We start from the raw sequence: 27,186 nt of genomic DNA, 5'->3' as shown, positions 1-27,186 counted from the left end.
GCAAGATGAATTGACTTGGTTACAGGATCAATGGTGCACCACTGGAAAACATGAAGGGCCAAACTGGGTACAGATCATCCTAGTGAAAGTCTATCAATGTAATGGAATGTAAGAATGACCTTGGAAGATGGGGCAACAGATGATAGATATAAGAGTGAGGAGCCTACAACTGGGTGATAGGCAGAAAAAAAAACTTAGAAAGGACCCTCCCCAACTTATCACATGGTAAAAAGAGATGGTGACAGGTTTGTTCTTTCAGATTTGCAAGATTCTAGTATTGTAGCCTTATAATAAAGTACAATTAATTCATCTTGTCATATTTCCTGTCTGGCTTACTTGCGAGGTTGACAATCAATGTAGTTGTTAAGAGCCAACATTGACTTGATGGCGCAAAATCAATCAATCAATTATAGCCTACATAAAATGCAGGTTATTGCATGACATTGCTTTTTTAAACTGATTATTTCACAGTTCCCCATATACTGAGCATCAAATTACAGTTAATTACTGTTTCCTACTTAGCCAGCCACTATTCTATGCCACTGAGCTGGTTTTCACATTTGTCTAGTATTTTTAACATTTTTGTGAACCTGAATCTGCTAATCCTCAGCAAACATATTAGCATTACTAGATAAGACAGTGATGATCAGTTTAGATGATGACAATCTTAAGCTGGTAGGCATGGATTTTTGGAAAAGTATTATGGAAATAGGATGCTAAAGAATGCATTTTTATTTTCAGGCAATATTATGATCTTCGTGGATTCTATTCTCTATCACACAATAGACTATCCTCATTACATCTAAACTGTATTTCCAAATGAAAATTTTCATCTATTTCCAATTTCATTGAGATGATCTGAAGAGAACATGCAGGATTTCAGGGTGAAGAAATAAGGAATTTGGCCACTGGTAGAATCCATTCATCTGACAGATGGACCCTTTTAAATACTGTTCAATAACTGAAATATTTGATCTAACATAACAGAAACAAACTACATGATGACTGCTGAGTATCTGAAACATTCAACAAACACAAACACCACTTACCATTATGCCTTACCTGGAAATAAGCTTTATTGAACATAGTTGTAAATTTTTTTTTTTCAGTTGAATTACTGAACCATCAGCACAAACTTTTTTCTACAGTTTTTTTAAAAAAACCAAGCCTCATCATTTTACTGCATTTCTTTGTGCTTTTTTAAATATTGATATTTTTCAAATGTTATACTGTTTTCTTTTAATATCCGAATTATTTGCATATAGTTTTTCCCCTTTTTTCATCCTAGGGTATTGAAAGAACATATAATAACCATAATAATTATAGTAATAACTCTTGCTTAGACAAAACTTTTTTTTAATGAAGTTAAATGCTGAGATAATTTACGGAAAAAAGATTTTCAAATTTTCATTACCAACTCATAGAAAGGGAAATTTACAGTGTGTTGGAAAATTGGCTAAAGATAGGTATGGGATGGAGCCAGGTAGCTGAAAATATTTTTTACAGGTTTTATTTTATTTATTTTTTTGTAAAAGTGATTTTTTTTAAATTTTGCTAAAATAATAAAATAATATTTCACAATTTGCACAGAGTCTGATGAAAGGGCAGAGGCCTTATCTTCTCCGTGATTGGAAATGAAACCAGGTCAGCTGGCCTGCCTTTTGCTGTAAAGAGTCTCTCCTTTTTTTTTAAACTATATCCTATATGCATTGTGACCTTTCTTGATCAATCTCATTTTGAGCAGAGGTTGGACTATGGAAAAACTGTGCACGCATGCACGCCAGTGTTTCTTCATTGAAATTCACCATTGCCAAGTATTGTTGCCTCCTCCTCCTCCTCCTCCTGACACGAATGAACCCCACTACGAAACTTGAAAAATACAGACTTTCCCAAGCTGCAACTGAAGCCACTTCCTCCTGGGTCAGATGACCCAAAAGCCATAACTCTGGGGTAGCATTGTGATGAAAGAGCTGAAACTCAGAAGGACTTGATGCTGTTGTTCAAGTCAATCCATCTCTAGAAGTAGCTTTCCTGTGTCTTTAATTTCTTCCTCCATTGGTAGCTTTGCTCTTCTACTTTGCTTTAGAAAAAGAGGATGATCTTTTTTTATGGAACTGCAAACCTCACTGGAGCTATACAAGCATCTGTCTGCTGGAACTTTTTTTGTGTGTGTGTGCACATGTGTATGTTCCCCCTACCCCGTTTTCTCAGGCTTGTTATCATTGAAGGCACTTGGTTTCCATGGCATTTTAGAAAAAAGATGGTAGTTTGGTTTTTTGTCCCTTGATAAGGACAAATGATGTTCACTGGGAGTGGGATGTGGGAGGAGCAGGGCCAGGGCAAGTGGGCTAGGGTTCCGAAGACCACATAGGAGAGTGTCGGGTATGTTTAAGTGGCCACACAAGCAAACTCTAGATAAGCCAGTGTTGCTGTTGTCACCATAAATATGTCCTGGACTTAGCAGAACACATGCAAAGCAGAGACCACATATAGTTTCTAGCAATTGCCATGAGGAACTTCAGCAGAATGTCTTCAACTCCGGTGCCTTGGGTTGCTTCCTGCCTGCGGCTGGACTGAACTCGACGCTTAAAAACCTCGTGTGGAAGGTGAAGGTGGGGGAAATGCCAGCTCCTCTCATACCCTGTTTGACAGTGAGGTGAAGGGACTTTTCTCTCCTCCATGCTCGCTCTCGCTCTCTTCTTTTATGAAATCTCTTTTGGGGCAGGCCATTAAGGTTCCATGGCAACAAGCAAACTAGTCTTTGAAACAAAACAAGCCATGACTTTGTGCTTTGACAAGAAATTCTATAGCTCTTTTGACAGAGTTCTCCCAATTATTGGTTGGGGTATGTGGGAATGGGTGTGTGTATTGGTGTCATTTGATTCTCCTGTTGTTCGTTTGTTACTCTTTCACCACAAGAGCACCTGAAGGCCTCTCTCCTTCATGTCCAGAATGGTACATTTATTTGCTTGTTTGTTCATTCCTTTTGTTTTTTTTAATAAACCCCCAATTGCGTGTGTGTGTTTGTGTGTGTGTGTGTGTGTGTGTGTGTGTGTGTGTGTGTGTGTATATATATATATATATATATATATATATATATATATATATGCATACTTTAAAAAAAATCTTTATTTGACTCAGTCATTAGTCAGTGGAGGAATCTTTGGTAGTTTTTTGTTTGTTTGTTTGTTTTAAAAATGTTCCCTTTTCTTCATGCCAGTGGGTGGTACATCTGTGTTATAGCCTCTGCCGGAATAAGGTCACCTCTGATGAATTAAGACAGACACAAGAAGAAAAATGGGGAAACTCCGTATATGGGGCAGTGTCCTGATTGCTTCTGAAGGTATATCTAAACAAAACAAAGAAAAGGAGGAAATACAATCACCTTTCAAACTAGGCTGCCCAATTCATTCCAGAAAATGGTATGCATGGGGACATGGCTTACTATATTTTGGTGATTGTGAAACAATGGAAAAGTTTTGTTTCACTCATGACAAGTCAGGAATTGCCACGCTTTATGAATTATAGGTGTTCTCAAAGCATCACTTTGAGAGCAGTGGTGGCGCAGTGGTTAGAATGCAATATTGCAGGCTAATTCTGCTGATTGCCAGCGGTTCGATTCTCACCGGCTCAAGGTTGACTCAGCCTTCCATCCTTCCAAGGTTGGTAAAATGAGGACCCAGATTGTTGGGGTCAATATGCTGACTCTGTAAACTGCTTAAAGAAGGCTGTAAAGCACTATGAAGCGGTATATAAATCTAAGTGCTATTGCTATTGCTCAAACCCCTTTCAAGGCTTTGCACAGCCCTAAGAATTAATTTCCTTCAGCCCTAACATGTTATGAAACTATACACTAGTTTGGGACACTACTGGGAGATGTTAACAAGCCCACGTACGGTTGTTTACATAATCCGATTTTGTGCATTCTCCTTCCACAATTGAGATATCATCGATAGCAATGTCTCCTTCAATGCCTCGACCACGGATGCCTTCAAAAACAATCTGAAATAGAAAGAACACTGACATTAAAAATAAAATCCACGAGTGACACAAGAGGAGGTTTTAATATGATGAAAATAGAATGTCTTGTTCAATATTCTCCAACCTAGCAGAATTCAAAGATATTTTGTAATTGGAACATGCACAAATATAGAAAGTTTAGCATATTTGTAACAGAGATGTATGAAACCTTTTGTCTAATGCTGTGACACATTTACACATCCTTGATTATTTCAAAATAGAAGTTTGTGGCTTTTTAGCCATCAAATCAATGTGGTATTTTTACAAGGGCAGAATCAGCTAGATTACAAACTAATTTACTTTGAAACACAAGAATGCTTCATTCCCCAATGAAAATGTTTATAAACTTGCTATTGTCCTTACTTCCTACTTTAGGACAGTGCTTACTAGTCCGTTCTATGAAAGTGTTAACCAGATGACTATTGACTTTGCTCCTCAAAATATTTTTAAGCAAATCCTATTTCAAGTTAATTGTTTAATTATCAACTTTACTCTCCTTTCTGTGAACTACCTCCCTCCCCCAAAAAAGGGACTTACAGAACATGTTAAATCCTATACCCAGGCTAACAAACACAGTGTTCTATGAGTTTTTTGCTTTCTTTCTAGAGTTTTATTTATTTATTTATTTTGCTACTGAATGTTGTCAGAGTGAACATGTGTCTCGGTGATGTGTAAAAGCATGAACAAAGAACACTAAAGTTTGATGTATGTTTTATTCAAAGTTCCATTGTGGAAGAAGTTCTCTGCAAAATATGACACAATTTGAAATTATCAGATGGAACCAACTTTTAATTCAAGGTCATGAAACTAAACAGTTAAAATGCATTCTCATGAATATATTTCAATATGAGAATATTCCCATACTTTCCCATTTATTGATTCTTTTTAATGGATTAAAAACACTAGAATGAAAAAAAATGAAGACTTTTTAGAAGATGCATAAAAAAAGTAAAAGTTGTCAAATGCTTTTTCTCAGAGTTTTACAGTGTCTTGTCATGAGCAGGAGATCTTATACCATTCCAGGCAAATAGTTGTTTTTTTGTTTTTTTTATTGAAAATTTTTAAATTTTACAAAACAATACGGTTCCCTTCCCCAAACCCCCAAACCCTCCCATGCCCTCTCCCGACCTTCCCAGAGCTGAATACAGGCTTAATTAATATTTTTTCAAAAAGTCTTAAAACAAATATAAACCATAAACAAATCTAAATACATTAATTAAAGAAATTGTAAACTAGTTAACAATAATATATGTATAAAAAAACAAAAATACAAGGAAATACGAGAAAATAGGAAGAAAGAAAAAGGAAAAAAGTCTATAAAATATCTTAAATTTTAAGTATAAGTTATTGAAAAGCTAAATAATATTTTTTTATATCCAACTTATATTGTATAAAGTCTATCCATTTTTTCCATACCAAAAAATACTTCTCTTGCGATTGGTCTTTCAAGAAAGCCGAAATCTTTGCCATTTCCGCCAAATAAGAAACTTTAAAAAACCACTCTTGCAAGGTAGGCAAAGATTCCTTCTTCCAACATTGCCCTACTAACAACCTTGCCGCTGTGATTAAATTTAACATCAATATAGTCTCTTTAGTATCACAATCAGAAACAATACCTAACAAAAACAGTTGTGGAGTAAATTTTACCCTTCTTCTAAAAATTCTTTGAATATTCCACCATATCTTAATCCAAAAAGCTTTTATATTTTTACATGACCACCAGATATGATAATAAGTAGCATCCAAACATCCACATCTCCAACATTTAGGCTGTAAGTCAGGATACATACGAGACATTTTTTGTGGATCAAGGTGCCATCTATAAAACATTTTGTAAAAATTTTCCCTTAAATTTTGGGCTTGTGTAAATTTAACATTCCTCACCCAAATAATTTCCCAAGTATCTAATAGAACCGGTTCATCAAAATTTTGTGCCCATTTAACCATACATTCTTTAACTAATTCTACTTCTGAATCCAATTCTACTAACACCCCATAAATTCTCTTAATATGGGTTCGTCTTTGATCTTTTATTTGTTTTAATAAATTCTCATCTTCTCTAAGGAAACCCACATTACGATCTATCTTCCACCTCTCCACTATTTGTCTATAATGAAACCATGAGTAAATAATATTTTCTTGTATTAAATCTTCCAAAGATTTTAATTGCCAATTTTTACCATCCCATCTAAGTAGTTGTGCATAAGAAACGCTATCCATCTTGACTCCTCTCCTTATCCCTTCAATTGCATGCCCCAGTATAGCCCATAATGGAATTTTAAAATCACTTCTATAATATTTCCTCCAAACCCGAAGTAAAGAAATCCTTATAATATGAGATTTAAAGACCCTATCAACCTTTTTATTAAAAATTAAATAGGCATGCCATCCAAAAAGTAAATCCCAACCCTCTAAGAGGAGTATTTCTACATTTGTTAAATTAACCCAATCACTTATTAATGTTAAAACCACAGCATCATAATACAATTTCAAATTCGGTACCTTGAGTCCACCTCTCTCACGAATATCCTGTATAATTTTAAGTTTTACTCTTGGTTTTTTCCCTGCCCAGATAAATTTGTTAATACCTTTCTGCCATTCATTTAAATTAACCTCATTCTTTAAAATAGGTATCATTTGAAATAAAAAAAGAAACTTTGGCAAAACATTCATTTTAATTGCCGCAATTCTTCCCAAAAGAGATAATTGCAACTTCTCCCAATTTTCCAAATCTCTTTGTATATTGACCTACAGCCTTTCATAGTTATTTTTGTACAATTTTGCATTAGAAACAGATAAAATAACCCCCAGATATTTTACCTTATTGACAACCTCAAAATCTGTCAACTTAACCAAAGTCTGCTTATCCAGATTAGTCATATTTTTAGGCAATATTTTAGTCTTATTGTTATTAATTTTAAAACCCGAAACCTGTCCATACTGATGTATCAATTGTAATAACTCTATTACAGAATAAGTAGGTTGAGCTAAGGTAACCACCAAGTCATCTGCAAAAGCCCTTAATTTATATTCTTTTTTATTAACTTCTATTCCTTTTATTTGCTGTGATTCTCGAATTTTAATCAACAATATTTCCAAAGTTAAAACAAACAGCAATGGTGACAATGGACAACCCTGTCTAGTCCCCTTCTCTATTGTAAACACCTCTGACAAACCCCCATTAACTATAAGTTGTGCCGTTTGCTTTTGATAAATAACACCAAGAGCTTGTAAAATTTTTCCTCCAAAATTCATTTTCTCTATTAATCTTAACATAAATTGCCAATTTAGCTGGTCAAAAGCTTTTTCAGCATCTAAAAATATCAATCTTGCAGAAACTTGATTATTTTTATCTAAATATTCTAATAAGTTAATAATTTGTCTGACATTATTCTTCATGTACCTTCCAGTTATAAAACCCATTTGATCCATATGTATTACATGATGCAAAACCCTCATAAGCCTGTTGGCTAAAATTTTTGAAAAAATCTTATAATCTACATTTAAGAGAGATATAGGTCTATAATTCTTTGGTAAAGTGAGATCTTGATCTTCTTTTGGAATCAAAGATATAAAAGCTCTACCCCATGACGGGGGAATCTCTGAACCCTGTAATATATTATTAAAAAGCTCACTTAAAGGTTGAGTCATGTCTTGTACCAATGTTTTGTAATAAATAGATGTCAAACCATCCATACCCGCTGCCTTACCTAATTTTAATTCTTTAATTACTGTCTCAATCTCCTCACTAGTCAGGCAAATAGTTGTTTAATCTCTTCTTCAAAACCATCCTTTAAGATTTCCATCCATGGAATCTTTCTTAAACTCTCTTTTAGTTTGTTGAGGTCAGCTCTCTTAAAGTCTAAGACAATAGCTTGACTTTGTTCACTTACTTGTGTCTGCATTATGTTGAATTCCAGTATGATATGGTTACCCTCTCCTAAAGTTTCTGTAACTTCAACCTCTTCTATTATTTCATCTCTGTTAGTCAGACTGAAGTCCAGTATAACTGACTCTCTACTTCCTTTCTCTACTTTTTACTCTCATCAGGTCTTCTTTGAACTTGGTTTTTTGCTTGACGATGTTTTGTGAAGACCCCTGAAGATGTTACCTAGTCAGATAACTAAAAGTCAGCAAGCAAATAAGCTCAGAGGGCATGAAGGACTCCACAAATATCAATCTGCCCATTAGCAGCCATTTTGTCAGAACATCCACAATATGCTCTCAGATGCCTCAAGTGCTTATTAGCTTAACGATGGCCTACCCCAGTTAATGCTGAAGGGAAGTGATTTGATCTGGAAAGTTTGTAGGTCCCCTCCTGCCTTCTGGATCTATGACAATTTGCTGCAGCCCACTTGCCACAGCCAACTCACTGCAGGACAATTCACTGTGGGACAAGAGTTACACTAATATCAAAGAAATAGTGGAATAGAATCATTAAAGAAAGGATGCAAAAGAAGGGTCAAAATGAAATGTGACTGACAAAAATTAAAATATACTTTTATTATTTTAAATAATTAAATTGAATTGTTAAATTGCCCTGCAGTGAGTTCTCCTATGGCAAGTTGGCTGTGGTGAGTTGGCTGTGACCAGTTGGCCATGGTCAATTGTCCCATTCCATTGCCTTTCTACCTCCTAGTTCAATTGTTTAAGCAAGGATTAAGACATTTCCTGGAAAAGGTAGCATTTTTTTGGGATTAGCAGTGATCAGAATCATGTCATTTCTGCACATTCCTTTTCCTGATGCCATATGGGACTCTAACATGGCCAGTTTAATTAGGCTGTTGTAGCCATCAAGTCTGGCAGAAAAAAATAATTCTGTAACAACTTCAAAGGCCTTTTTGCAGAGATAACAGAAATTAAGCAATGCAGGAATGGTATTTGTGCTGGACTATTAACTGAGATTTTCTCCCTCCAGTTTAAATTGACTAATACTGGAGATAATTTCATAAAATGAAATGGGGAATAATTTGGTATTAACAAAGAATTAACATAGGACAGAGGAATCAATTGGATAATAATTAATCCCATTCACAGTTTCCCAAATACTATTAAGTCACTAATTTGGAGCACAATTCCAGGCATAGCTGATGAGTCCAAAAGACTTTTGTTTTTGCGACACTTGGGAAATAAGGTTAGAGTACACCAGATTCATCTTCCAAGTGTAAGTAAGTAAGTAAAGAAGGAAGGAAGGACTTGCCTCCAGAAGTTGTGGGTGCTCCAACACAGGAGGTTTTTAAGAAGAAATTGTCTGAAATGGTATAGGGTTTCCTGCTTGAGCAGAGGGTTGGACTAGAAGACCTCCAAGATCCCTTCCAACTCTATTATTCTGGTAAGTAAGTAAATGGATCACCATATTTCTACTGCAAAATACTGAACGACCACTAGATATCTACAAAAAGATACAGAAGAACTATTTGGAACTATTTGCTGGCATCTAGTGGTCATCTGGATGTAGTAGCCTAGATATGAACACTTCTAGCAAAAATGTAACTTTGAAACAAGCCTAAAGTTCCAGTGTCTCTCCTTGATTAAAGGTAGCCTAGAATCTCAAATAGTTTTGCACACAAATAGAAGAAGATATGAAACAAGGGATCGCTACTACTGAGAATCCTAAGGATGTAAAATCTCATATTCTTCATCTAGCAACATGAAAAGTTGTGTCATTTCCTCCAGAAGCACTTTGTCTGTCTGTATTCATTTGTTAGTTTGTTTTCCACACTTATTATTATTATTACAAATAAGGCAGTGAACATAACTCAATATTCCTACCTCCTCCTATTTTTCTCTCTGATTTTTTTTAACAAGCATTTGGATCACTTTAAACTTCCTTCATCTGAAAGGCAATAACTTTTACCCTGCTACTTTTAAAGTATTCCAAAATTTCCATCCCAATTGATTTTTCAACCCTCTTCAGGCACACAAAGGGCAGCACTATGCAATGTAAATCCTTGTGACTAGGGGAAATATCTTCTGTACTGGCCATACCCAATGCAGGCTGTCTTTCATGACATTAAGTGTGAGTCCTACCTTCTCTTACTATTCCTTATCTTGTGTCTAAAATTTGCTATAGCTATAACTTGGTGCATAATCTTTTAAAATAGAGAAGTATTTTCAAAACATTTGAAGTTCACTACTGGGAAGTTGGACATTCAAAAGTATATATACACATCAGACCTAAATTGTTGGTGTTATAAAAATGGCTAGTTTATACTATTATGTAAAAATAAAAAGTTGAGGTTTGATGTTATTATGTTATTCTACTGCACCAAAAGGAGCTGGAAGTCAGTGCCTTTTCTTTCCTCCCCCTTTCCTCGCATTTTCCCTTCCCTTCCCTTTTCCCTCCCCTACCTTTCCTAATATTTTCTTTTGTATTTTTATATCTTATAGTATTAATACATAAATAAACTAAATTTATTTGGGATGCTGCAACCATTATAAATACAGGCTGATTGTCAAGTGCCCAAATTTTGATCAGTTTTGATGCTGTGATGGTTGTAAGTGCAAGGACCAGTTGTAAGTCACTTTTTTCATGGCCAGTGTAACTTTGAATGCTCACTAAACAAATGGTTGTAAGTCAAGGACTACCTGTATAAATTCTGCTCTCAATTTAAAAAAAAAAAGACCTAAGTTGTTGGGCATGCCAACAATTGCTCTCTTTTTTATTAATTTGAAGCACTGCATTCCAGTCTTCAGTATACAAACTTTTCCAGCAGGCATATAACTGAAAGGTAGCATCACAAAAGGAAAATGTATTGTGAGGAAAGAGGAAAATATACATTTGGGGATACATGACTCTTGATTTTAAAGGTTCAGGAGATCATGGACAAAGAATAATGGTTATTTTTTTCTTCTCTTGGTGTCCTGAGCAATAGCAAGCTGTAGCTCTAGAAAGGCTTTCAACTGGAGATTACTGTCTTGTCTCTCTGCTTTGCCATTTCAACTCTTTGGACTTTTGCATCTCAGAACTTAAAATAAGTTAATTCCAAGTAATTTAACAGGAATCTATCTCATATAGCTTGCTACATTTAGATACTTATTTCTAATGTCTGTCAGATGCTGGATGGTGACTGATGGATGGAACAGTTTGCATGCAAATCATATGCTCTACCCATGAGCAATGTCTCCAAGAACAGGGTTCAAAGCGGAGTTGGAAGCAGAACATACAAATTGGTCTTCAGTGACAGACTGGTTGCCTGCCCCTATTAATTATGATTCATGATGAACCTAATACAAGAAAGGATAACCCATTTCCACTCTATAATACACCAAGTACTTTGTACGCTTTAAATTATCCTACATTGGATCTTCAGGAATTCAATAGTGCTGTTTGTATTTTTTTCCCATACTTGAAGCTTAGCCTCTTTTGTATCTGGGAAATATGTGAAAAGTGCCAGGTAGATTACTGGGTTTTCCATAGAACATTTCTGAGGGCACTTCCATCTTCTGGCCTGTGGGATCTGATGGAACTGGGCCCTGCTGAGAAGCATCTGCTTTCATTTTGAAGGTGCCATGAGCAAATTTCCTTATTTGCTTACGTTGTCTAAGGCATCCATGGTAACAAGTGACTCTTTCTCAACCTTAGCAACTCTAAGGTGTGTGGACTTCAACTCCCAGAATCCCCCAGATGCTGTAGGCATACTGGCTGGAGAATTTGGAGAGCTGAAGTCCACACATCCTAGAGTTGCTAAGGTTCACAAGCATTGCTCTAGTCTGTCTCAGCCAGACTGATAAAAGAAAACATCAGCAGCTATAAAATGGTTTGGGGAAAAGTTTGGGTTTGTTCTAGGCCCTAGGGACTTTGAAAAGAATAAGGATTCTATTTGTTGTCCATAGATTGCTCATACTTGAGTTACAAACTGCAAATTCCTAATGAATGAGAATTATTCACAATTCTGGCTTACTGTGTAGTGTGGATAGCAGCAACTAAATCCATTTCTTGCGTGTGTAGCAGGGCTGGCTGAAAGGCTTTGCAGGAGCCTGCCTGGGGGACAGCTGCTGCCGGTTTTGGGCATGACAGGTGTGGATCGGGCAGAAGGAAAAAAAAAAGAGGAAAGAAAGGGGGTGGGGGTGGTTGCTGTTGTCGGAGAGAGACCAGGTGAAGTTGAAGAGGGATTTGAGGTTTTAGCTGATCCCTTTCTGTGAAGGAGAAGGAAGGACAGAGTGAGAGAGAGTGAGAAGGTGGAATTTTACTGCTTTCTTTCGCAGGAGGGATATCCTGAGCGGAGGCAAGAGAGAGAGTGAGGAGAGAGAAAGTTGCTGGGGTTGCTAAATTCAGATTTTAACAATAAAGGAAAGGGGGACACCAACGAGACATGACAGAAGAGAACAACGACAGAAGAGAAGGAGAGGCTGGTCGTTACTGCTTTGGAGACCAGCAGCCATCCAAACTTTGATTATTGTTATTTGTGCAAGTTATAGACATTGTGGGGAGTTGCCCTTGCAGGGTGAGCTGTTACTACAGAATGCTGACTACCTTTGTTCATGTTCCTATTGCTGCCTGGAGCCAAGGTTTTCCCCACCCCACTTACTTCCAAACAGTCACTGTGAAATCATTGACTATTGCTGCTATGACTGCCTGGGGCTGTTAAACACCATCACGCATTGACTATCGGGGCTAGGGGCTTGTCATCTTTGTTCCTGAAAGCCCCCCCCACCCCCTTTGACGATGAAAGTCTTCCACCTCCTCACTTCGCATGAGCTTCTGCTAGAAAGGACACTTTACTAACACCTTGAGAGTGCAGCTGCAGAGCGCGACAGAGGGGGAGTGGAGCTGTGAGGGACTAGGCTTTGGTGGCCTCTGAGGGGGTAATGCTACACGTGGAATGCTGGTGAATTTTCAGTGGTGGCCAGAAAGAATACATCTAAGTTTGCAAAATGCCAAATTGCATTTGATGAAAAGCCTCGTCCTGCCATTTGAACCGCTCTCTTTTCAGCGGTATGAAACTGAGGGCCTCCCAGAAGCCTTAAAGAGTTACCACAGGTATTGTTAAAATTTATCCATTCAGGGATTGTTGTAAAGCATTCATATGCTTTCTTTGGATGAAAAACTCTTGCTGATTACATGAGGGCCAGGAAAGCATAAAATAAATGTACTGTAGGATGTTTTTCAACATATCAAAGATACTATTAAAACATTTTAATTTTTGTGCTGATCTAATTTGCTGCAGAGATTCACTCTGATTCATACACTAAAATTAACTAGGAGGTTTATGTCCCTTCCCATTTAGCTCTAAAATGCAAAATAAAGATTAGTTGAAGCAGGGGTGATAAGAGAATTGAATGTCCCACCTGTGCTGATACTTATTTAACCAGAGGAACAAATTGCCTTCAGAAATCGTGGTTGCCCCAACACTGGAGGTTTTTAAGAAGAGACTGGACAGACTATCAGAAATAGTATAGCGAGAAATCAGAAATAGTGAGAGCAGGGAGTTGGACTAGATGACTTTTAAGGTCCCTTCCAACTCTGTTACTGTTAGTATACAAAATGAAAAAAATATAAATACTGTATAGAAGCAATTAAAATCAATAATTACATAGAGACTAAAAGCCAAAAGGACGACTGCCACTAAGATGGAATCTTCTCTTTTACTTTGGCAACCATCTCTAACATAAAGAGCCCACATCAAGACTCTAAGCCAGCCAGCAGAACCAGGTTTTAAGACCCTTCTGACTTTCCAGAAGTGGTGGTGGATCTCACTTCCAGTGGCAGAATGTTCCAAAGGGCAGGAGCCATAGCAAAAAAGGCTCTTATCCTGGCCTCCACCAATTGCAATTCCCTGACAGATGGGGTATATAGCAAGCCCTTTTCTGTGGGAACAATCCCATTGGGGTGAGAGAGTTCCTCAGATCCTTTGATGCCTACAAAGATCAGAATCATGCAAACCATGGTATTTTCTGCGGCTCTCTATGAAAATCAAGGTTGAACTTAAGTAGAATAGAAAAACTATTAATACCTTTGAAGTTTAGTATTGGAGAAGATTCCTGTGAATATCATGGATAGCCAAGAAAGTAGATTGTTGAACAAATCAACCACATTGAAATTATCATACTTTGGACACATTATGTGAAGATAAGCTCTTTGGAAAAGTAGAAAGAAAGAGAAGAAGGGTGACCAGCAGCAAAACAGATGGACTCATTTACAGAGGTAATGAGTGCAATATTAGAAGGCGTGAAAGAACTGGTAAGGGATAGATTGCCTTGGAGAAAAATCTGTGTGATCACTAGGCATCAAAACAACTTGATGGCACATAATCAATGAAACAATGCATCTTGTATTCAAAACCTGAAATTTAGAGGCATATGATAAATTTTGGATTACTTGAGTTGAGGGTATAGCCAAGAAGATGTCATGCTTGTTTGGAAAGAAACTATTACAACAGTTTTAAAATCCTAAATTCAATGCATATGTTTACTTCCAACCTTTGAATTGGCTCACTTTGATTCAGTGGAAAGACAGACTAGTATGAATAGAATAGAATAGAATAGAATAGAATAGAATAGAATCTTTATCACTTTAAATGTACACTATGTCAAAGCAAGAATATATAGTATTTGCAGTATTTGTTATGGTTCCGGCTAATGAAACATTTCACACTAATCAGTACAAAATAAAATGAAATTACATTGCGTTCAGCTCTCAAAAAAACCACGATTATGCATATACCCGCACACACACATATATGACATAGAGAAATATCATAGTATAGTTTGAATGTACATATGGCAAAAAAAATCTTGTATGAGAAAGGTTTAATTTGTTGTTTACAAACTGATTCATCCCTACGTATTGATTACATTATATTGTAGCTTGCACTTTTAATCTACCCATACTTTGTTTGGTTTTCTTTGTAGTTTTTTTTCCTTTCAGTATTTTTTCCATTGTTTTTTATTTGTTTGGTTGTTTGTATATTAAAAAAAACTCTCAAAAGAGTATCTCAGGAGATAAATGCAGAGAGTCAGTGGTCCAGTCAAAATAAAGTTGTATTTTAAAATGCAACACACAAACACACACACAGAGAGAGAGAGAGAGAGAGAGAGAGAGAGGCAGAAACTACATCTCTTGTGTGTGACAGAGAAAAAGAGATAGAGAAAAAAACAATCAGTCTAACATGGAAACAACTTTCTGTAATTGCATGACTCCAATCCCAATCCCTCAAGTTCACCGGCAAGTGCAATTAAAGCCATTTTAGTGCTGTGTGCCAGTTTGAAAATAGACCAGATACAAGTGTACTTACAGTATATCTGCTGTGAAGAACAACAGAAGCCATTTTTATATCTTTCTCATTTTTCTATTTTTTCCTTTATTGCACTTTTAGTTTTTTTCTTTTTTCCTGTTTTTTCTGTCCATTTTCTTAGTAGTTATCATTGCTTTTAAAACTTTCAATATTTTTTTAAAAAAAGAGAGAGAGAGATGAGCAATCATTCAATGGGATTTTCAGTGGATCTGTATCACTGTTGAATTATTTCCAGACTCTGATAAAAGTTAGAACATGTTCTAACCAGAGTGTGGTCTCTTTTTGCTGATTGTTGACCTAACACAGGTAGCATAGTAAAACTCAGGAGGGAGCCAGATGCCATCATCTGCAGTAAAGGGTATGGCTTTGGAAACAAACATCAAATACTCGTAAAAATTTCTCTTGAACAAACTTTCAGGAAATATTGAGGTTTTCAGCTGCCATTAATAATTGAAAAAATCGGTTTAATTTCCAATCAATGTTAAATCAAATGATGGGAAGGAAAAGGATTCACCGGACACTGGAAGTTTTTAAGAAGAGATTTGGCAACCATTTGTCTGAAATAGTATAGGGTTTCCTGCCTGAGCAGGGGGTTGGACTAGAAGACCTCCAGGGTCCCTTCCAACTCTGTTATTCTATTCTGTTCTGTTCCGTTCCATTCCATTTTGTTCCATTCCATTCTATTCTATTTTTGGTAGAAGTCATGAAAACACATAATGACATCAGCCATGCCAATACCCAAATCATGCAGATTAGGTTAATCATATTGTGTGTGATGCCCTCTTCCTGTGAAACACCAATGCATTCTATCTCTTTCCCCCTCTCCAGCCAGCTAATATCACACTAAGACTAACTAGCTTTGCCTTAAATTATCTGAAATCCATACCAAAACTCCCCACTAACAACTGAGGGGTAAACTACTGAAAACTATGCTGAAAAGCAAAACAACTGACATCAAGGGAATGTGCATCAAAAAGTCTACATCAGAGAAATCTTAAATATCAAAGAACAATTTCAGAGAGATTTGCATTTTTATTACTATGCCTCTGAATAGAAGATGGTAAAAATGACAGGTAGGTCATCAATACTTCTACTTTAAAAAGAAAACACTAGGAACAAAGACTGAGAATGGAGTTTTACCGATTTATACATCTCAGCTGGAGACAAACATGGCATATCCATTCCAGGAATTATTTGGCAATCACTTGCATATGTTCCTGGCAAATGTAAATACCTTTTTAAATTCACGAGCAAAGAAAAAGTGCTTTGGTGAGCAATATAAAGTCCAAAACGATGGTTAAGCAGCAATTTCATTTTATCAAAAAAAAAGTGCTTTGATCAAGAACTCAAATAAAGTGATTAACACCTTATAAAGCTATTGCTTGACTCTATGAATTTAGGATATAAATCAGCTTCCATCATGAAGAAAATAGATAACAGAAAGGAAAAATATTTGCCAATACTGAATTTTTTCATCATGTGATTAGTTTTTTTTTTTGTCTATTTGTTATATATCAATCATCAAATGGTTCATGAAACTTAAATATAACATCTCTTTCACACTGTTGGTCCTCCCCCTCAAGTATCTATACTGCTTTAAAAAAAAAACATTCAATATAACAAACAATAGTGCATTGTTAAGTGTATATTGAGTGACTTTTCTCTGACTACTTGCAATCTGTTCATCTACTATACTTGTGCAAATCAACCCTGATCCACTTTGAAGTGGAGAATTGATATCTGAGGAGAGTATGATTCAATTTGAATTTGCAATTTGTGCTATTTCAAGATTCAGTTAAAGGAAATATTTGCCTGCAGGCTATAATAAAGGAACAACAAACTGCCTGCAGCTGCTTTTTTTTTTTTAACCAAATGGACTGAAAGTGGCAGAGAGATGATAGACCATTTAGCAGACATAAACCCCATCAAATTTCAGGTTCCAACCTAATCCTTATTCTAATTTTGAGCCAATATTCAGTAGGCTAAACTGAATTTGCATATGGGTTTGCAGGACTAGCACTGAAGTGTAGCATTGCTCTGGCTCAAAGGAGAACAAAGTTAAGGCTACTGCCTGGCCTCATTGAAGAAACTGAGAACTGAGAGTAGCAATAGCAATAACACTTAGACTTATATAGCGCTTCAGAGTGCTTAACAATGTTCTCTAAATTTACAGAGTCAGCATATTGCCCCCAACAATCTGGGTCCTCATTTTACCAATCTTGGAAGGGTGGAAGGCTGAGTCAACCTGAAGTCAGTCAGGATTGAACTGCTGGCAGTCAGCAGAATTAGCCTGCAGTACTGCATTCTAACCACTGTGCCACCAGAAATTGAATGGCACCTTGCAACCAGTCCTGGAATGCAAAAATCCAAATACTAGATGACCCCAAAGAAGCTAAATGATCTGTTTCAACTTCATTGTTGAAACAGAAAATCTGTACCTACATTGTTTGTGTGTTTGTATGTGGGTGTATGCACACGCATCCATGTGTGCATGTGTGCCTTCTGGGAAAATGCCTAGACAAATCCCTGTGGTTTTCTTGGCAAGATTTCAGAAGTGGTTTGTCTTCTTCCTAGGCTGAAAATGTGTGACCAGCCCAAGGTCATCCATTTGGCTTTGTGCCTAACACAGGACTAGAACTCACAGTTACCTGATTTCTAGCCTATTGTTTTAATCACTATATGAATACTCTAAATACTAAATATATACTGTATTTAATAGATATGATAACTAATTGTTGCTTTAAGTTAATATCCATAAATTTACAACCCTTCCTCATCTCATAGATGAAATTAGTGGGAGGGGATTCAATTAATCCAATGGTGCTGAGGAAAATGCACTTTAAACATCCTCAGGGGCATTTTCAGGTTAAAATTACTCCATATCCTAGTATGGTTGAGTCTAGAAATCCTAAGGACATGAAAGGTGGCAACTTCTTATTGAAATCAAATCCTACCCCAGTTATGTCTAAGATACATGGATGAAATAAATTAAGACCTTGGGCCAATACAAGAGTGATAAATCAACCCTGCTAGCCTATTTAAGTGGAGGAAATTAAGGATATTTTTGAGTGATGCAAAATTTCCCCAATGGGATATACAATAACCATTTTACTGGCAAAACATTGTGCATACTATTTGTCCATCTAATTTCTATTGTGCATGTACCCAATTAGCTATTCCCCAGGGTAAGGAAGGAATGTAAAGCTACTTGTCTTTGCAAACAAAAACAGAAACAAACCCACAAACAACAGCAGCAGAAACAGCAAAATGAATGCACACATTGTCCCCAACTCCAGAGAGACATGTTAAGAGCCCCAGTTCTGATCGATGCACTTGTAAAGAACTTTGCAGAATCAGGAGTTCCTGGGGAGAAAACTCTGTAGACCAATTTGTTAGCAAAACTGCCAATATAATTCTCTCTCTCTCTCTCTCTCTCTCTCTCTCTCTCTCTCCCTCCCTCCCTCCCTCCCTCCCTCCCTCCCTCCCATCTCTTTCTTTCTCTCTCTCTCTTTTCTGACAAGAAAACTCCAAAGCACTAGCTCACATATGGGAAATATAACTTGGGGAAAATTAGTCATGAGTTTTACATGCATGATACATAAGAAACCAAAGTGGGAAAGTGGCAAGAGGCAGCTCTGAAGAAGTACATCTGGTTGTTCCAAATCTTGCTATTACTTATAGTAAAGATAATTTAATGAGAGACAATTTAATAGTTTTTGGACTGAAGGTCTGATAGTATGATGGACAACCATTAGACAGTTTTTTAAGACCACCCCCTCAATCCTGTCTTCTATCATTATTTATGCTTAACCTGCCCTCCTCAGAATATATAGACCATTTCTTGAAATGTGTTGTGAGACTTCACACTATCTATATATTAATAAAATTCTTGTCATGGCCCTTAACTGAAGAAACAGTAAATTATAGGGCAATAGATTTTAAACTAATGTACCTCAAATATGATAACTTACAGAATGGATCCCAAATCTGTGACCCCTTATTTTCACTGTTCTGTGACAGTTTCCCAGCCAATCTTGCAATCCTTGTTCCTTTCTCCACCCAGCAGCAATCACTTACCTGCCTGCTAGAAAGGGAAGGAAGGAAGGAAGGAAGGAAGGAAGGAAGGAAGGAAGGAAGGAAGGAAGGAAGGAAGGAAGGAAGGAAGGAAGGAAGGAAGGAAGATCTGCAATGCTCCCTACAAAATTCCCACAAGGAAACTTAATGGGGAAACTAGCAGGAAGTTGGAAGTTGCTCTTACTCCCACTGATTTTTTGCCCACACTTTGTCATTTTGTTTTCTCTCTTTAGGTAAGAAATTACTCTGAAATGATGACCCAACAGACATGGGTTATCTAATAGCCCTTAATATTGTGAGAAACAACCACAGGGGACTACAAAGAATTCAGTTACTGAGACCAAGAGATTTAAGATGAGATTTTAAGAAAACAGATATTTTTTTTCCTCCAGGGAAATGGTGTTAATGGTTGTGCACATCATATAACAAGGTTGTTTAGTTATCTCTGAGGAGAAGACTCTTGATCCTCTGTCCACTGTATCTGAACAATAGATTTCTGGGTATTTCATATTCTTTGGGATGAAGCAAATATTTGATGGGTATTTTATTTATTTACAATATTATTTATCAATTTTGTATAAACCATAATCACATAAAAGATTGCCAATAGTTAACATAAATATAAAAACCCAGCAAAAGCATAACAATTAAAATAGCATAAAAGCACATAAAAATAACTACTACAACAATAAGAACCTAACCTATTAAGTCTCTCATATATGACTATCTGTGGAGTATGTCCCTGATAGCCACTAGAGTCTCCTGGATGACAAAAACCACCTCCCCAACCCTGCCTCAAGGACTCAGGTGAGGCCAGGGGAGCTACTTTCTCTGACATGGGCCACCTCCTGCTCTTGGCCCATCTCTCTAAGCCGATCATCACCATGATGTCACAGCCTGCCTTTCTTTCTCCCACTATATTTATCATTCACAATCCTTGCTTCCCACTCCTGGCCTGGTGGCCCCATCACACCTGACCTCACAACCAGCCAAAGAAAACTGACACTAGCATCTAACTGCTTCTGCTTAGCATTGAGCATTCAATACCTAGCCAACCAAGGTAATTACTGGTTGCCATATGATCATTCAACCTTCTCCCTTTGCCTATCACCACACTTGCTCTCACCAGGCAGAATAAAACAATCTGTCAACCTCTGAGCTGCAACCACAGCCTTCTTCACTGAAGAATGGATAAAAAATTCCAACCTTCTCCCTACACCTCCTGAAAAAACCATTCACATCACAAAGATAGTTTCTGTCTTCTGTCTTCAAGGTCAAATGATGTAACAGCAGGGTTGCATCAAGCCACAATGCATCACAACAGAAGCCAATTTTAATTTCTGACTATCCCATAATAAAAGTGCAGAGAAGATGATATAATAGTTCAAAATGTCTGTTGTCTCTTGTGGGTCAGCATATGGAAGCTGCTGGAAACAGATCAAGGTGGCGCAGCAGTTAGAGTGCAGTACTGAAGGCCACTTTAGCTGACTGTGTTCAGCAGGTCAGCGATTCAAATCTCACCGGCTCAAGGTTGACTCAGGCTTCCATCCTTCCGAGGTAGGTAAAATGAGGACCCAGATTGTTGGGGGCAATGTAAATATATATATATATACATTGCTTACTGGTGTATACCGCTTAGAGAGTGCTTGCACTTAAAGCGGTATATAAGTCTCATAAATAAATAAATAAATAAATAAATAAATAAATAAATAAATAAATAAATAAATAAATAAAATTCTCAGCATTGGGCGAGCCCGTTCTACTAGGAAGAAGTAATCCTAAAGATATCTGTGACCTATGCCATATAGAACTTCATAGGTTAAAATCAGCATTTCAAAATCACCTGGAAACCTACTGCAAGTCAACACATGTACACAGTTGTTATATGCCTTCAGGCAATTTCATCCATCAATAAGTGGGCTTCTCTGTTTTAGACCAATTGGTCTTCAAAGGCAACCCCACGTAACATGTATTGCATCAATCTAACCTAAATGTAAAACATCACATCACTTTTGCTAGGGCTTCCCTCTCCTTTCTTCTTCCTTTTCCAAATAGACACTGTAACTAACGTAGCAACTGAAGGTGGGTAAAGGTAAAGGTTCTCCTGGTCATGATTTCCCTCTGTCTATCCAGCAATAGTCAAGGACCCAGTAATATTCAAGTCAAGGACTTCTGTTCTCCTTCAGGGATACAGAGTTAACATGGGAGCTGGTATTAAGCCATTTTGGGTAAACAGGGTTCAGTCTCAGATTGTTTTGCCATAACCAACCTGAACAGGCACTGAGTTAAGACTTTCACAACATCTCTGGCACAGATCAGGATGCTGGTTATCATAAACAAACTTATGACACTGTATTTCAATCTGATGTATGATCTCCTCCAGTGAATTCATGCAGAAGTTAAAAACAGGAGAGAGAATTGAATGAACTCTGTGGCATCCCACAGGGAAGCACCTGTCAAGCAAACCACCAATTGGAATTGCCCAGTCAAGAAGATGTGGAACCCAATCTAAAACAGTGTCCACAACTCCCAAGCCTCAAAGATTGTCCAGAATAATGTCATAGTCAATGGTATTGAATGCCACTAACAGATCTAGTAGTTCTAGGAAGGGTACACTATTCCAATCAAGATCCCATTAAAGGTCACTCTTAGATCTAGCAATGCTCTTTCCATCTCATGTTCAAACCTGAATCACAAATGAAAGTGGTCCTGTAAATCACTCTGCAGCTCAAACTCCACTTTTTCAACAAGTTTCCTTAAAAAAAAAAGTAAAGTTGCATAAAGTGTAGTAGTTGTCCAATATGGCTGGGTTGAGGGAGTGCTAATTCAGGAAGGGAGACACTAATACCTCTTTCAAGCTGTCAGATATTACCCATCCCCTAAAGAGACAATGATCACTTCCTAGGTCTAGCTAACCATATACCCTCAGCTGCACAAGTGAGCCATGAAGGTTATGCTAGATAACCAGAGAGGCTATGTTATCCACATCACTGGACTTTAAAAATCAAAAAAACATTATAAGATATTCTCCCAGTCACTGCTTCACATTCTACCCATGACAAATCAAACTCAAGTGAATTTGAACAACTTTATGGACAAAATGTTGTGCAAAAGACTTCAGAGAGATAATCTTTTCCATCCTTTCCCAACTGGTACTAGGCCATTCCAAATTATGCACCAGATAACAATCCATCACTTACCATGCTTGATCAGATTCATTTTCATCTTCCCTCCATGACTGCATTTGCCACTTCAAATTTCTGAGGTCCTTATTAAACTAAAATGGCCCCTAGACTTTTAACTGTTTCCTCTAGATGGAACAAAGAATCCCATCTCGACCGGGACATAATGTGATCATAGAAAAGGACACATACAGTATACTATCCTCCATAACCCCATCACATGTCAGCTGCTCAGAGGTAAAATTTCTTCCAGCATAACTTCACCAGTATATACAGGGTCCAGGTTTACCTGGGATAAATCCAGGGTTGCCATGTAGGCAATGAACTGATAAATCTTTCTAGACCCCCACATGCAGAGCATTAAGGTTAAAATCCCTAAATTCTAAAATGAGACGTTCAAAATGTGGACAACTCTCCTGTTACGAAATGTGTATCCCACTGCCATTATTTGTGATTAGAGCCTGCAGTTTGTACAAATTGAAGAACTACAGATTTTGAAAAGATGCATAGGCCATCAAGTCCAACCACCTGGCCAATGGAGGAATGCAAATGAAATGTGAACACTAATGGTAAAGAAACACCCACTGTTTCTCTGGGTAATTGGTTCCAGTATTAAGTGTTCTTACCCATTACGCTTGGGAAGTGAGAAGGGAGTCATGGGGCTTCTTTGGCTGGCTAGAGTATCAGTTCCAGTAAGAGTCCTGTGGTCTTTGGCTCTAAATGATAAGTGCTACCAAAGATCAAAGGACTCCCTTGGTTGCACCACAGGAACCTGATCCTCCCACCCAAGCTTTCCTTTGTCATTTGCAGCTCAGGGTTTGAGCATTTGAAGCTCTATGATTGATAATTGCAAGTAATCCAAATCCTCCACTAATTATCCCCAATCTTTTGTGGGGGGGAGGAATATGGATGGAGGGAGGAGGAAAAAGAAAGAAAACTGGGACTTAAATCAGTATACTGTGTATTCTATTAAAGGGAGTTTTAAGAGTTGAGCTGGAAAAACCCAATTTATTCTAAAGTGAAGCAAATGTGAGAATTTCTTTTCTTCTTCTCTTCATTTCCTGAAACAGCATCCCCCCCCCCTCCCACACTTCCCTTTCTTCTTCTTTTGTTAGCTATAGGGAACATCCTTTTAATCATAAGCTGAAACTTTCATCAGCTCGGTTCAGAAATAGCTTTTATGTTTTCTGATTTACATAGCTATGCATGTCCCTCAGTTGATTTCTCTTTTCTCATGTTCTACCAGTGAAGGGAGGAATGCCACTCTATGTTTCAGCTCATTTAGGATGCAGATTCTAGTCAAATAGTTTTTAAGAATTAAAAATTGGGGAGGGGGGATTTTGCAAAGCTTGGCTTGAGCTGTTAGAGATGATGTAGGGGAAGGCAGGTAGGAATCTGAAGAATCCCTGAGGAATCTCAGGAAGCAATGTTCAGTTCATAATGGTACTCTAGAAATGGTGCTCAGCATATAGATTGATGGATGAATTCTATTTTTAATCCATTCCCTCCCACCAATACTCTTTTTGAGCTGCACCAATTTGCATTTTAAAATGGATAATATGACCTTGGTTTTTGAAACTGATCTGCATTTTGTTTCTAGACTGACAAAAAATAGTATTTCAGTCAGAATTCTCATTCAAGCAAAGGACCAGCAACTGAATTGCAGGAGAACGGTATGGACACAAAGAAGCATATAAGAATTAGGGTGATTTATTTCTCAGGGTTTTTTCAGTATAAAGAGGCAGGATTTTTGTAGTACTTCCTAATGGTATCAATAGATAATTTGAGACTTTGGATGCCAGAGTAGAGGTCTCCCTTCAGATAAATATGACTGAATGGGTAAAAATGCCAAAGCCACTCTAAACATCTGGCTGACTGTGTGACAAATCATCATCATAATTCAATTCTATTCTACATAGCTGGATTCAAAAAAGGCTCAACATTTTTGGAATCAGCAGAAACATTTGGCAATTTATGAATACTTCAATGAAGTATTGGCAAACGAAGCTGATGGCTAATGGTGAAGGAGTTAGGGGAAGTTGAAATTAAATGTGGAATTTTTTTTATTATAACCTTTACTCTTTATACTCTCAATTGTTCCACTAATATCAGTTTTGAACAAGACAAACTGTGGCTTGATGAATTGGCAAAGAAAGGAGTAAAAATTTCACATTTACTTTATATGGGTTAAAACCTATTTGGAAAAACGAAGGCAAAATTGTATTCCTTGCTAAAAGCACAAAAGAATTCAGCAACCATATTGGAATGCAATTTGGCATTGACATAATCATAAAAGCAGGCAAAATTGATGAAGATGATGGACTATATCTTGGTAATAAAGATATGATAAGGCTATACATATTTGGGAGTTTTATAAGCTTTTGATTTATTACAGAGGCAAGTACTTCTTGCCTAACATATTAAACAATTCTGAAACACTTTGAAATAAACCTAAGTTCTGGAAACTCATCCAAACTACCTGGGTAGTTCCATTACAGCAGGAATTATTGATTGGATCCAGATGGAATTCAATAACTTGGATCAGAACACAAGAAAACTAATATAAAATGCTCTTCACCACACAAGCAACATAGATTGGCTATATTTGCCAAGAGCCAAAGGACAGACAATTCCTATAGGTGAAACAAACTTTGGAAGAAGAAAAACATGACTAGAATGGCCATATTAAGAAAAGGAGGAACCATTACTGAAGGAAGTCAATCAAGGAAGAGTTTTGAACACAACAAAGTTGAAGGCTGTATATGGAAAATATAGAAGCTATAGAAAACCAATTTATTAAATGGAAGAACAAGCCATTGCATCGTCAATATTTGAAGACATAGAAGGAGAAGCTGATAAAAACTCCACATGGATCTGATTCAGAGCAGGAATGTTAAAGAAAAAAAATTAAGGCATTATTTTAGCAGCTCAAGAACAAACTTTGCCCACTAATTCCATGAAAGCAAAAGTTTATCATGTAACAAACAATTTGTTATCTTTGTGGTGAAAATGATGAAACAAATGACCATTTGATCAGTGGCTATAGCAAAATTTCACAATTTGATTATAAGCAGTGTGATGACTTGAGTTATCAAAATTATTCATTGGAACATTTGCCAGAGATTTGGATTTGAATGTAGCAAGAATCAATGGGACCATCAAGTTGAGAAGGTTTTGGAAAATGATTGGCTTAAGTTCTCATGGGACTTTAAAATCCAAACAGAAAGGCACTTTTTTCATATCCTGCCTCATACAATAATCATTATATCTGATTCATAACCATATCAGGGGTTGCTAGGGTTGATAAAAAAACAAACCAAAACAATTATGAAATTGTTGCAGATTGAAATTGAATGCTTATGGGAAAATAAATCTGCTCTTATATAATCATGATTGGTGCCCTTGGAACTCTAACTAAAGGGCTCCCTTGATATTTGCAAATTTTGGATTTATCAGACTTGAATACCTTAACAAAGAAATTCCCAGCTTAGAATTGGCTGTATCCTTAGATGCTACCTTAATAATAGGTAGGATTTTGGCTAGGACTTGCCTTATTAAATTTTCACCTGTCCTTGACTGTGAATCTAATAGTAGATTACCCCAACATAAATAATATTAATAAGGTGAATAAAAATGCCAAATGCAGTCTCAACCTCTGGCTGGTTGGGCAACCAACCATATACAAGCAGTCCTTAATTTACAATCAGTCAATAAATGATCTCAGAAAGGATGTTTTATGGATTCTATAAGTCTATGGAGATTCTCAGTTATCTGAAAGGTGCTTTTACAAAAGGCAACTGAATTTTCTTGTTTTTCCTTGAAGACATTTTGCTTCTCATCCAAGAAGCTTCTTCAGTTCTGAAAAACTGCACAGCATTTCTCGTTGTCATTAAATGTCATGCTCACCATAGTAGCATGAGGACATTTAGGATATATGACAACTGGATTGCATTTATAACCAGCTACATGTCCCAAGGTTATTGAGTGCAATTTGCTATGGGTTTTGTTTTGTTTTGTTTTCAGCTTTTTTGCCAGTTTCCAACAAAAAAGAAAAACACCCATTTGGGGCAAATGGATTTGATTAATGACCACATGATTTGGGCTTAGGCCCACATGATTTACTTAATGACAGTAGTAAAAGCAGTCAAAACACTGGGTCTAATTACATGGGTGCCTGAATTTATGACGACTTACTACGGCAATCCGAGTCCCAATTGTGGTCATAAATTGAGGATTACCTGTATAGTAATAATAATAGCAGTAGCAGGCTCTGCTGCATGTATGTGTCTGATTAGCATTCTCTCAGAGAGATAGAGAAAATGATGAGAGAGAAAAATAATGTCAAAAAGGAAGAGAAAAAAGAATGCTAAAGATGCTGCAATTACTGGAGATATTCCCAGTGGATATTTCCAAGTCAGTCCAGGCAGTGACAGTGAAACTATCTGCTGCTCCCATCATTATTTGCCTTATTTGTGTTTTGCTCCAACTTCCTGAATTGTGGGGTGCTGGCACAGAAATGTTACATAGATGGATTACTGATCATTCCTGTTTTGGAAGATCCAGTTTTGGTAGGTGAACCTAGGTCAAAGCCTGATAGTGCTTAACTGCTAGGAAGTAGGGAGAAGCTCATTTAAGCTGCATTTAAAGTATATTTCAGTGATGGCGAACCTTTT

At 37.0% G+C, this 27,186-nt stretch overlaps 1 protein-coding gene across 2 annotated transcripts in view; it reads right to left on the bottom strand.

Annotated features, from left to right (window-relative positions):
• Positions 1-3,116: 3,116 nt before the first annotated feature.
• The window catches only part of MDGA2 (MAM domain containing glycosylphosphatidylinositol anchor 2), a 376,726-nt gene continuing 352,656 nt past the window's right edge, over positions 3,117-27,186 (bottom strand). For both annotated transcript variants that reach the window (XM_039363106.1, XM_039363107.1), the window contains 2 exons: positions 3,897-4,002; positions 3,117-3,349 (listed from right to left, as the gene is read on the bottom strand). In XM_039363106.1, coding sequence (XP_039219040.1) covers positions 3,261-3,349; positions 3,897-4,002 — 195 coding nt within the window. In that variant the 3' untranslated portion in view covers positions 3,117-3,260. The remainder of the gene's footprint in view (positions 3,350-3,896; positions 4,003-27,186) is intronic.

This window comes from Crotalus tigris, unplaced genomic scaffold (assembly GCF_016545835.1).
Source record: "Crotalus tigris isolate CLP2741 ecotype Arizona unplaced genomic scaffold, ASM1654583v1 scf7180000019550.566604, whole genome shotgun sequence".
NCBI classification, from domain to species: domain Eukaryota; kingdom Metazoa; phylum Chordata; class Lepidosauria; order Squamata; family Viperidae; genus Crotalus; species Crotalus tigris.
This window is presented reverse-complemented; position numbering and strand designations above follow the sequence as displayed.